This window comes from Polyodon spathula, chromosome 24 (genome assembly GCF_017654505.1).
Source record: "Polyodon spathula isolate WHYD16114869_AA chromosome 24, ASM1765450v1, whole genome shotgun sequence".
NCBI classification, from domain to species: domain Eukaryota; kingdom Metazoa; phylum Chordata; class Actinopteri; order Acipenseriformes; family Polyodontidae; genus Polyodon; species Polyodon spathula.
Genome location: NC_054557.1, coordinates 10,966,560 through 10,979,742, shown reverse-complemented (window position 1 = coordinate 10,979,742; position 13,183 = coordinate 10,966,560). Strand labels below are relative to the sequence as shown.

General features: G+C 38.0%; 1 protein-coding gene across 1 annotated transcript; it reads right to left on the bottom strand.

Moving 5' to 3' along the window:
- Positions 1-1,847: 1,847 nt before the first annotated feature.
- LOC121299164 (hepatic triacylglycerol lipase-like) lies at positions 1,848-13,183 on the bottom strand. The gene is made up of 10 exons (XM_041226755.1): positions 13,005-13,183; positions 12,747-12,880; positions 10,321-10,511; positions 9,832-10,011; positions 9,512-9,629; positions 8,627-8,860; positions 7,997-8,239; positions 7,311-7,425; positions 6,478-6,696; positions 1,848-4,431 (listed from the first exon to the last, which is right to left on the bottom strand). Exons 1-10 carry the CDS (start codon positions 13,166-13,168, stop codon positions 4,311-4,313), a joined length of 1,719 nt encoding a protein of 572 aa, XP_041082689.1. The 5' UTR covers positions 13,169-13,183; the 3' UTR covers positions 1,848-4,310.

The window sequence follows — 13,183 nt, the reverse complement described above, 5'->3', positions numbered from 1 at the left end:
TTTTTTAAATAACCTAGTGGCACCCAGTCTTTTTTCTTTTTTTAAGGCTGGTGTAATTTTCTGCCCTGCTTAACCCTTTTTGTTTATTTTTGCTCCTTTTTTTCTTTTAAAGAAATGCCCTCCTTTTGCACACAAACACGACTGCAGGTGAAACAGTTTTTTGCTGCCATTCAAGGTCAGGAAGCGAGACAACCTCAGAGACTTAATTGCCAATGTAATTAACATTCTTTTACACAGGCCTGTATTTCTAATGCATACCCATACTTCTGTGTGCAATTGTACAGAACAGAAATTGCTATATAGAATTTTTTTTCATTTGTGTGTGTGTAAATTATATATATATATATATATATATATATATATATATATATATATATATATATATATATATATATATATATATATATATAAAATCCTGCTGTTTTACTGATGAATTTACTGTTTTAATTGACACTCTCAGGATATAACAAAGGAAATGGTGGGTTTGAGAATTCTTAACCTGTCTGCAACGGCCGTGATTTGATGTGACATAACTAGACCCTTTTAGCTAATGTTAAGCTAGGCTGATTTTTAATATGGAAAGTATTCTGCTGCCTGAAATGCACAGCGGCTAGGATGTACATTGCGTAGATCATGGTGGTGGGGTGGGGATGGGACTGTAGATGAATGATGCACTTGGGTTTCTTCTGGTTTTGTGTTTTACGGTTTAGTGAATTACACCTTGCAAGATTGTTTCAATATTAGATCTTCTAGTTTGCTACCATTTTTATGTGGAGTCATTTTGTGTTGACCTCACAGGAATGTGGTGGCTATAGATGTGATTATGTGGGGATGTGGGAGGAGAAATGTGTGTTTTTTTTTTTTTTTTTTTTTTTTAAACCATTTAAAAAAAACATTTTATGATTCAATTTCTTTTTTGTGCTTATTTTACAAATTGCTGTGCATTGCTATTATAAAAATGGACAACCACTAAGCAGCAGCCTATCAGCTCTGCGATCGTGAAACTTTCAGAGGATAGGCAACATTTATTAAAGTTTCCAGATCAACAGCTTAAAGTGTGTGTGCTGAATTGATTAACGGACAACTTCATTATAAACAGGTTTGGGGTACTGATGAAGGCAGACCTAATGTGGAACGAGGATCTGCTATCCCTGGGCTATGTTATTGTCTCCATTAATAGTAAAACTAATTATCTGGTGCCAGGTGGTAATAAGATAACTGATTTTGAAAGCTTGACATATATAATATACTTAATACACACTAGCTGTAAGACTTGAAAGTGCTGAACAAAATGAGAAAATCTGACATGGACGATTCAGCCTTCTAGTCTACAGTATATTGTTTCAATTAAATCCATGCTCCAGTGTCTTTGCTTCAGGTCTAAGGTTACTGGCAATTCATTTATAATGTCTGAGTGGGATAGAACTGAGGCGGTCAAGTGTAGCCATTTGAACAAGCCTCTTGCAGTTATAATTTATCAGCTGATTTTCCAGATTAAATACCAAATTGTGTCACAGTTTGTATTGATTATAACATCCATTGGAAAAGGGGGAGGAAGGCTGTAAGATAGAAGGGTGGGGTCTCCTGCCCTGTCCTGTTTGAGTGAATCATTGCTTGTAAATTTAAGCCAAGAGGAAACTCTGTAATTGTCTGTATTTTGTTAAGCAAGTAGATTTTATAAGATTTGAAAACTGCTTCATACTAGTTCAATTCTAAAAGTTTACATGGATATAATCGTTAAGTGATCCAGGCCAATAAGGTTGGGTCACAGACACTAGCGAGACCTTGGAACCTGTAAACATGTACAGTTCATGAAAATTAGTTTTTTTTTTTTTATATATATATATATATATATATATATATATATATATATATATATATATATATATTATATATATATATATAACCATATAGAGGCAGATTTTGTATATGAAAACCAGACAGTCTTGTACTAAATAACATTTCAAATGAACGTGTATTTGGAGTTAAAAGAAAAACACAGCGTCCATTTTTTAAATTTAAGATGTATCTGTTTGTGCAGGTTGAAATGGGTTTGTGGTTGATAATAAAACTTTCTATTTACCCCAGAATGGGCCATTAGTAAACCTGTTGAGTGTGAGGCATTACAGAACTTGTAATTCTGTTTTTTTTTTTTTTTTTTTTTGCCATTTGTATTCTTCTGTGGTAGGGTTCTGGCAGATGTGAACTGCCTTTGGGTTTTATTTTTATTAAGTCTCCGTAGAATAAAGTCTTTGCTGAAAGAAACGTGCACTGAACTGTCCAGTTTGAGATGAAATGTGGTAGGTGATGTTAACTGAAATCACAAGAAGAAAAAAAAAATCTAATACTACTGTCCGGTTTTTATTGTCCGCTGTGTTTTATACAGTATCTTTCTTTTCTCTTTTTTTTCTTTGTTCACTTTGGAAATTTTTACTAAAGTTACAAAAAGTATTGTGCAAAAGAATATGTAAGGTTTTTTTTGTTTTTGAAGTACTTGAAATGCATTAATAAAATAGACTTGATCAAAATGGTTTTGGTGGGCATTTGTTCAGCAGCAGGTGATCCAGGCTTTCAGTGCTAGAGTTTATGGTGCACCGAGTTGATTCTCACCTAGTTAAAGCAACACTGCTTGAAGCGCTGGGCGAGTGTGGTTTGAATCCTGCTCCTGCCAACTTCACAGTCTTGCCTGGAAGCTCAAAAGAACTGCTTTGGTCTTTGGGCTCCTTGGCTAATTCAACGCGTGGAGATTCAGCGATCACAACTGGTCAAGTGACCAATGAGTCCATGCAGGGACTTCTCAGACTTGGTAATTGGCTTCATGGGGGCGGGGCATTCAAATTGAAGATTTCAAATTGGGAAGAAAAACTGAATAAATAAACCAATTAGCATGAATAGGAGAAATCAGATTAGAGCTAAGCTTTGTGTTCAGATTGGTAAAATAACAGAAGCTGAAAAGACCTGTGTTCTAGTTCTTTTCCTCTTCCTACAGTACATTCCCTTCCATCACCGTTATGATTGTCACCACTTTTTACTACTATGAGAAAAAAAGTCATCCGCCACCCTGAACCTTGCTTGCCATGTAGACTTGTTATACACAGTGATGTTAAGCCATCTAGTGGACTCTCTTTTTCCACTGTTTTCCCTGTCTGACTATAACCTGGACAGTGAAAATACTAACTTTTATATGAGCTGGCTGAGAATTACAATCTGTCTGTGGTGGGAATATCAACTTTGCGTTTTTAAATAAATTATTTTATTGACATTTTAATAAGCTCAGATTGTCTAAAGAGCTGGATAATATGTTCTTAACTGTAAGGAAATTATATGACAGACTTGCATCAAATGTCTGCCTGTCTCTGACTGGGTTCTGAACTCTCCCTGTGGAAGTAGTATAGTGCTGCATCTTGATTTTGTATGGGCTTGTGTTCAGTAGACAGGTTTACTTGCATTGAAGAACATAATAATGGGAGGGGCAAACTTTAGTTCAGCTATTTGTATCCATTTAAGGGGTTCCAACCCATCCTAATTGAATGAAACAAAATACACATTTAAATAATAATAATAAAAAAAACTTTATTGGGCATAGTATTTCTAATACTGCAATACATACAGTTATATGTCTTTTTAAAAAAACACTCCTCATTAAATCTCCTCATTAAACATTTCATTCAAGGTGGAGTTTGCTCCTCTAATTGCTGTGGAGTAGCCCACTCTGATCTGTAAGGGTGTGGGTCTCCTATTTCTCTAGAACTGCAACATCATATTTAAAAGACCAGCAGGAATTACCCCAATGACATTAAAATGCTTTGGAAATTACTGAATTACAGGACAAAAATTAAGATATGTTGTGTAAACATTTCGCACCATTCTAGACACATCCAAGTTAACTGCAATCAAAGAATTGCTCGATTCAAAGCGGTTCGATAATAATGCTCTTGTATTTGGGATGTGTAGCAATAGCCAGAACAGATAGTGGTTCAGTGGAAGGGCATGGCGGATCAAAACTTGCAGGCCAGGAAAAAGGAACCTGCATCTATGAAAAGCGAATGAACTGATGAAAGAACTTGGACCGGGCAATCCACGAGCAGCCAGCCTTGAGAATGTTCAGCCAAATCTGCTGTTTCAGCTATTACCAGAGAACCTCAACATATAACTATCCACAAAATACATTTATATCCTAAGACAGAATGCCCCGAGAAGTAACAGTAACCTTTATAATAATAATAATAATAATAATAATAATAATAAAAGGAGTTCCATAAAAGTTTTAATTGTAATATTTCCCAGTCACCAAGTGTAACAGAGTTTCATCATGCAAGTGTGATTTTCTTCTTCTTCCCCCTGTTGCTGTTTCTCTCGCACCTCACAAAGGTTTTCTCTTGAGTCAGCAGTATATGCATGCTGTCGTCGCTCTGAGAGCAGAATGAGGTCCTGCAGAGGAACGGGAGAGTCAGTCAGTGTTGTGGATTGGAAATACAGGGGTGTCAATGGCTTCAGAAGCAGGTGTAGCTGCTGGTCGCTGTGTTTCCTTTCTCATGCGTTTTTTTTCATGGTTGCACTTTTTCTGAAGTGTTGTGTTGTACCGATTTTTGAGTTTTAATATTTTCCAAGTAGAATAATTCATAGGGTGTAGATGCGAGGTGAAGTTCGTATTTACTGTCTTCATTTTATTTAAGTGTACAACCTAAATGCATCCTTTTAACAGTACTTACCAATAAACCAGGATTTTTTTTTTTTGTACATTGTTTTACCTGCAAAAGGCACATGAAATCATAACAATTTTACAAAATGTGTTTTGATGTCCTCATACTGTAAAATTTAACTTGTTTAGAATGCCCTCAAACTTCAAGGTGAAAAAAAAGGCTATTGTATAACATATTGTACACTAGAGGGGGCTGATGTAAGGATGGGCGCAGTGCAACCAATTGCGGCACCAAACTCCGAATTGCCAAGCAGGCAAGCGGTTATTTTGCACTGTGTAAGCTTAAGAGCAATGCAAATGACTCAACAGGCACAAATAATGAATGAGCCGCAATCATGATAATGAGGGTTGCAATGAGCACTGCCTGTGGATAGAGCTTCTTAGTGGCCCCACTTGCAGCCCAGAGGTGAGGTGAATTAGGAGTCCAGAGAGCAGTAAGTGTTTTGGAGCAAGTCAAGTACATCTCATTATAATGTTTGCATCTGCTTAATATTCCAGATCCCCGCCCAATTCCATGAGCGCTTCTTCATTTGAATACCTATCGATATCATTTAAATGGATTAATGATGGCAAAGTGCAATATGGGTGTCTTGCAGTTGCAAATCACTTTGCTCCTGTCCTTACATCGGCCCCTACGAGATCCACCCTTAAGAGCTTCATTTTGCACAGGATGGTTAAAAATGAACACAACCACCTTGCAGACCCGTTATTCATCATCTCTCATCTTTACTGCACATTGAAAGCTTGCCAAGAAAAGCAAACCACCCAAAAGAACAACATATTTAATGTGTTGAGCACTGTCGCTTGTGATATCTCGCAACTACTTTAGAAAGATTTGAACCCAGCCCCTTTAAAATGATTATTAAAAACCAGCTGCACAACACTTCTCTATGCTGAACATACATACGCTACCCCTCAGCAACAGTGTATGCATAAGACTGCTTTTATATAGTACAGTACAGTCAACGACAATTAATTTACTACAGCTTCAAGACTCAGCTGTTGGTTTGTTTTCTCTATGTTGCTTCTATTTTGTTGATTGACTTTCCCAGGGGATATTGTTGTGCAAATTCAAATGTTAATCACTGATTTACTACTTTCACGTTTTTTTTTTTCTTTCCTGTTCCACTATCAAAGCAGGTGAGTCTCACACTTACCGTTGTGTGACATTTACTACTGACTGAAAAGAAACAGAAAGCTTGAATTTTTGGCCTTTGTCTTTCACAGTTTCTTTTGCTAACTCTTTTCTCTGTATTTTTTTTTAAATATACAGGACACAACTTGTTGCAGGCCTCCTACTGTACAGTAAAATAATCCCAGCTAGAGCATAATTACCAGCTTATCAACAAGAATCTTATAATAATGATGATAAACTACTTTAGGATTGATTTTTAGATGACTGGTGCTGAGACCTCTGTCTGCATAGTATATTACAATTGTAAGATGATCACTGGATATAATATAAAGAGTAGCAAGCTGCTATTATCATAATAAGCATACTCAACATACATATGAAATACGAGTCAGAAATTCCAATGACAGTCTACACAAGCACTTCTATTGCATATTGACTCTAATGTTAATAATCATATATCAGTTGTTACTGATTCTTGTCTATATGCTCTGATGAGTGTTAGATGTGGATGTACTCCAGGAAGGCATCAGCTACTGAACTGGTTTCACAGCCCCACGGGTAGTCCAAGATTGGTACCAATTGGGCGCTCTGAAAAAATCCTGCCGTTTTATTTAGGTATTCTTATTATTTTAAAACCTACTTTTTCTGTGTTTCACCAGCCTTGACCTGGATTCTCCCCACATTGAGCTCCGGGTCCTTCCTCCCTTTTCTCCAAGGCATGATAGTCTGGACCTTGTTCCAGAAGTTGGCCCAAACTGCAGAGCCTTCCCATTTAAACGTGAGAACCATCAGGTCACCGATGTCTGTGTCCAGGGTGATTAGGAAAGTGTACGTTTTGTTGCCAGTTATTTCCTCAACTCTGCAAAACAAAATCAACACCACATGTAACTAACTATAGCACCATCCCCAATTTGTGAAAATGTATACTTTTATTTAACAGACCTGCATCATAAACAATAAATTATATAACCTATGATAATAACAAAGGCACTCAACTTCGGAAATTACAATACATTTCTAAAAGTTTAAAGCCAGCGCATACCTTGGATATTATGTGCTTGACGAGCAAAGGGCACAGTCCACACACACCATCTTGTTTGATATGCAGGTTTGTTTGTATCCAATTAATATACAAGATGTTTGACACAATCAATTCTTGTTTTCCAAACACAGGAAGAATGTCCTCAAATTTTAAGTCTCTAGCAACCACGGGCAACCTTTTCCACTTGATTTCATGCATTAAACAAAGGCAAGCACTATTGGCTGTGATTCTGAGAAGGATTAATGTCATGTCAGAAAACACAAGAAGCTGCTTGCTGTTAACCCCCCCCCCCCCTGTAATCGGGGTGGCTGTATTCAACTTAATCTTAATTTAAGTTTTAATTGGTCCCCCGATCTCAAGTTGGGTCACCCCTCCTGCACACCAACAATCAGAACCAGCTTGATATTGACAGTGGAAACACGAATACTCACAGAGTGATTGGCAAGTTTTGAACATCATCTTTTGTACCCATCAGAGAGATAGTAAGCATGGGTTCCAGCTGCTCAATTTGGTTGATGAATTGGATCTTGAACTGGTAGTGATAGACTGCAGCATAGACAGAAAAATGAAAAGGGTTCTTAAACATGTCATTTTTAAATATACAGGATACAGCTTGTTGTATCCCAGTGTGCAGTAAAATTAGAACATAATTGCCAACTCATTAACAAGCAATCTGATAATTGTGATAAACTTGAAAACATGGTTTGGTTTTGCAGTAACCTAAAGTTATTTTACTATTGTGCCATTGGACGTGGAAGATTTATGATTGGTTTGTAGATGACTGGAGTTAAGACTTACTGTACGATGGTTACCTTCCTACAATACTGAAATGTCTTTGTAGCTTCCCTTTGCGTTAGCAACATATAGAAATCTGAAGTTCAAACCATAGTGCTGTAACACACTATTACATCTTTATAATATTGGGAGAAGCTTACAAACAAGCTTTCGGTCAGCAACATCCATTGTGATCAGCTAGTTTTAGTCTTTTCAATCGCCTGTAAGTTTCAGATTTCTAAAACCCTAGACACTTTCATTGACAACCAGAGGTAACAAAATGAATCCCCTTCAATACAATTTTAAGGATATACTGATTTCAGAAAGAAGTGTGAATGATTACCTTTGTAAGGCATGTGGGAGCGCGTCTTTAGATAGAGTCTTTTGCTGGTTCCGGTTCGGACCTTCTTGATGTTGTAGCCCAGCGTGTTGCAACGGTTCTTGCGGCAGTCCAGGCAGATGCCCTTGTCAAAGGAGTTGTTGTCGTTGCACCAGTAGGCCACACTCTGCTTGTCATCGTTCAACAACGAGTCAATAAACAGGTGCACAGATCTCTCGTGTGCACATTTCACACTCTGTTGAAAACCTAGGAGAGGTCCAGTTAAATTGTTTCAGTAATTCATAAAATGCACTGTTGCAAAAAATGAAGGGATATATTTTAAGCATTATATATTAAGCGTTACAAATCCTGTATTCAAATAACACATGCAAAACCAGTGAGGTAATCTGTAAATATTGGACATTACAGTCCATGCTGGGAAAGGGGGTCCTAATTGTCCACCCTTCATACCTGCCCTACTGTTCTGGCATTGATCGTGCTTAATGGGAATGAGTGTGTCAGTGCTTGTGTACACATGCTTAATGCACACATCTCTGAATATCCCTTAACTGTTTTGATTAGTGTATTTGGATCAAATAATCAGAACCCTAACATAATATGCAAGTGTTTGAGTGCAGTGGATGTTTTCCATACCTGACAGTCCATATTGAGACAGATGATCATATAAATTCTTGATGTGACAGCCAGGTTGGAAGGTGCCTCCATTTGGATAGAAGTCATAATGGGCGACCGGCTGCTTGATCCCCACACTCAGACCCATGTGCTGTTGCGTGAAGGTGTGAATGGCATCAACAAAGTTGGCATCCTCAGGAGACAGCCGGTCAGTGTACGACATTCCTTCAAATAGGGGACCTGCAGGGTCCAGGCCTGTGTGGAGACATTGTTACATTCACACAGCGCCCTGTCTTATTGGAACTCCCTCTGTTCCTTTTGAGGATGGTGCTTTCTTTCTTTGCCTCCCCTCTGAGATGGAGTGGTCCTACACTTGATTGGTCAGATGAAGGAAGGAGTTGTATCCCATATTTCAGTTGTATAGCCTCCACGATGAATAAGCTCCTTGGTTATCTGAACTAAAACTAGAAATAGAACACAGCAACCAGGACCATGCACCTTATGAGGATACTAAAGGACATAATGAAGCTTGGCAAAGAAATCAGTGATTCATAATAACTCAATTAAATATGTTCAGTGTTTTATTAACGGTTTTGTTTTATGAGTGAATAATGAGTTAATGAAATGTAATGCATTGTATTTCTTAACAAACTAAATATTGTAAATATGCCATACTTTGCAATACTTTAAAAGAGGAATATAATGTTATCCTGCTTTGACCCTGCCTGCCATTCCCCACCTGAATAAGCCTCAAATCATTTTCAGTTGAAAGCTTCACATCAAGAAGGTTAAACAGAACTGACCCAGCTGGCCCTTCTACAGTGCTACGTGGCAAAGCCCCCTGTGCTGAGTTTCCCATTGTTTTCTGTTGTACATATTAATGAGGATCAACGTGATTCACAGTACCTGTAATTCTTCCAATCTTCCTGGAGCCACTGACATAACTACCAGCAAATCCTGAGACATGAGCGCCAAGGCTGTACCCGATCAAGTGAACATTCTCTGTAGAAAACTGGTGGGACTCCTGGAACAGGACAAAATAACAACTGTTTCTGAACAACATCCCCTAATGAGCACAGTCATGGTGATGATCGCTTGCAAATTGGATACATTGTGTAAAATGCCACTGTTTTTCCCTGTTTTGGTATTTTATCCATAGTAATATTAAAAAGCAGACTACTTGTCTGCAAGTTCATCTATTCTTGTGGTTTCTTCCACCATCTCACCTCCAGCCATTCCAACAAGTCTGCGATCTCCTGGCCGACCAGCCGTGTGTTCTGCACTGCTATCGCATAGTGCTGATGAGCAAGGGAGAGCCAATCAGAGATGACCACATTGCTGTACCTCAGCTTTGACTTCAGGGCCGCTGCCAGCTTCATCACCCAGCTCTCCAGCATCCCATCCACCTGCACCAACAACCTGGTTAGCCTCTATGTGTCAGTAGAATCTGGCAGTGACTGGGTCATGTGGTGTGTTCTATCATAAAGGAGCAGCAGTTCAGTCTCCATGCCCATCAAACATTTGGCCTCTCTTTGCTTGGAAAGGTGTCATGTATCACACAACTAACAAACAGAAGTCAAACATGTTGTGTTCCTGTTTAGGGTGCGAGCTTACTGAGTCTCGTCAGAGTTTACTTCGGGTACAATCCTTTTTTCTTTTTACAGACAAACATTTTGCGATGCAGGTACAAAACCTGAGAAATAAGAAGTTCTTACCGACCACCCATGGACAATGATGACCAGGGGGGCAGTGCTGTTGAAGCTGCACTGGTCCAGGGTCCCAGAGTCGAAGGGCAGGATCATACAAGTATCGTCCATGGCATCGCCGCTGGTGTACAAGCGGAACTTGGATTTTGGGACATAATTAACTTTTTGTTTCGGAATTGGTTGAGATTTATCTTTTGTGTCTGCAACATAAAAAAGAAAAAAAGCCCAAGGCAATTACTTATCCCTTGCTTGAGATAAAACCATTTCAAATGTATTAGTGTACTTTTTAAATATGTTTCCCCCTAATAAACTATGTGCTGTACCATCATATTAAAGCAGCATAGTACCAGTGGATAGTATGTTATTGCTCCTAGAAAATAAAAACAACCTTCCAAATGCACTCATTTGCCTTTAGATAGGGTGTGTTCCATTATACAATGACCTTGGCTTGCTCAAATGAATGTAAACAGAGGATTTTTGCGTCACAGAGATTTCAGCAGGGCAATGAAATGGTCAACACTTTGATCTTCATTAGTTACACATGGAGTAATGGTGAGTAATAGTGCATGAACAACTGATGAGTTGAAGGGGCTATTCTGACCAAGCAAATGAAATCATTAAATAGATCATTAAATAGATAAGATTGGTATTGGTTAATGGCGCACCCTTTGAGCAATAAGGAGTTCCTTTGCGATTCTCATGTTATGGTTGTTGTTTGTGCTTCCCACTGAACCAACACAAAGGACGCATTTATTTTTAAGGTTAATCTCATTTTATTTGTAAAATGTTACACAGTTCACTGCTCACACATCACTTACCATTAGTTAATATGTAACTCGTGAAGCATGTTTAAAAGTGCTAACCCGCAGATTGTTATAGTCATGGTGGTTTGATGCCCATTAATCAAGGTAACAGATCACATAATAATAAACATATTTTTCCACTTCTTTGAGAACACAATAATAGTTCTTCTTCTAGAAAACATACAATGCAAACATGCATTACAACCCTGCTAGTCAGTTGATAGCTCACCCCATGAATACTTAGTTGCTAGTTATACTCTCTTCTGTTATAGAGTGTTGTAGCCATGATGGGAAGAAAAAAAGACAATAGAGTTGACAGAAGTTTAATGGAATGACACAAAACTTTCCACGTGATGCATAAAGCTATCGCACAAGGGAAATCAAAACGACCAATGTAATGTAATGCAATGCACTAACTTTTGGCAGGAAATAAAGATTGCCCTGCAATGATTCAGCTTTGGTGGTCTTTTATTGATCTCTTGCAAAACCTTGCAATTCCTGCCAGTTGTTCTGGTCAAGTAGCCTTGTAGCGGAATATGGCTTTGTAACGCTAGAAAATAACAATTACATAATAGTCTTGGCTCAGACACATGAGAACATTCATTTGTGAGAGAACATCATAAAACATCCCTGATAGCTCTGAACCTAATATGTGGAAACCCCTCTGGTCAAAACAGTTGGGATGGGTAGCTTGTACACATGCAGTAGGTGAAAGGGCACTGTTCTTTTTGCAAGTTGCCCAGCAGGTCATGTGAAATGACAAAACAATATACCCTATGTTATACTGCCCTCCTACACCCACTGTATTGGGCTGTTCTACTCTTGCCCCAACAATAAAAGAAAGTCCTTTGATAAATACTAGTGTTGAGTTTTTGGGTTAGGATGAAACATTAGCACAGTATCTTCTTTGTGATGACAGCAATAAACTCTGTGGACTTACAGTACAAGACATTCACCAAAGCCTCAACTAGACGAGAATAGATTCCAAACAATTTAATAGCTGTACTTTTTTTTTTGTTGGTGAGCAGTGAAAAGACTTAATATGTGCACAGCCTTCGACTTTCCACAGAGACTTGTCTTCATGATATAAGCTTAATAATTAAGCGCAAAGGTCTGTTTTTACTAATACAGTCAGTGCTATTTATTTACCCAAAGCAGACTATGAATATGTGCAGCAAGAACACATTTTAATAAACATTCCCGACTAACAGTAAAAACATTGTAAGAAAACTCCAATTAACTGCAATTACTTTAGTTTGTATGTATATTTAAAATCTAAACAAGCACTATAATTTCCCATTTATTAGGCATGCCACAGCATTGATCAGCTACAGTATTTATGCTCTGTAATCATAGTTTGGTAGTTGCAATAAAAGATTTTTACGAACCTTGGCGTGACCCCCTTTCCTTTTCAGTTGCAGTTTTATGATTGAATTAGGAAGATTTTTGATACGGTGCATCCATGTAAAAGACTGGATTTTGCTGCAACAGTATATAAATGTCTATATCTCTATGTAGTCTATGTATATCTATGTATATCAATTGCCATTTTGGTTATGGAGATATGTAAATAACTTAGCAGAGGCCGACATTTGAAAACATGTTTTATTTTAAAATATTTTGCCCACTTACCAGTTTTGTACACCAAAAGCCTCTTTGCGTCACTGATGTGATAAATGAACAAGATGAAGACAAGTCCCCTGACAATACCCATAGTGTGAGATCCAGCAGACAACTGAAACCGTGAACTATTACCAACCAAAGAACTGTAAAAACAGAAATAAAAAATAACTAATTATTAATCAGGACTGTTTTTTTTAATTATTATTATAATGTTCAAAATGTTACAATATTTGGCAAAAGTAGATTTTCTTGCAATGCATACAGTACCTTGCCAGTAGCAGCAGCCAGTCATGTAGCACAGATCTGGGGTGAGGTGTACTTTGATAGCTGTATTTGCAGCCTGGCTGAAGGTCAGAGAGGATGGCTGGGCATGTGCCATTGACTTCAACCTGATTGGGCAAACACCCCGTCCGATCGCATTGCGAAAGCATTGCAAAAATCAGGGC

Coding starts and splice junctions, on each gene's coding strand:
- LOC121299164 (XM_041226755.1), bottom strand. CDS start 13,168: ATGCTTTCGCAATGCGATCGGACGGGGTGTTTGCCCAATCAGGTTGAA. Junction 9,630..9,831: donor ACTTGTTGGAATGGCTGGAG/GTGAGATGGTGG, acceptor GTCCTGTTCCAG/GAGTCCCACCAGTTTTCTAC. Junction 6,697..7,310: donor CAAAACTTGCCAATCACTCT/GTGAGTATTCGT, acceptor TTTGTTTTGCAG/AGTTGAGGAAATAACTGGCA.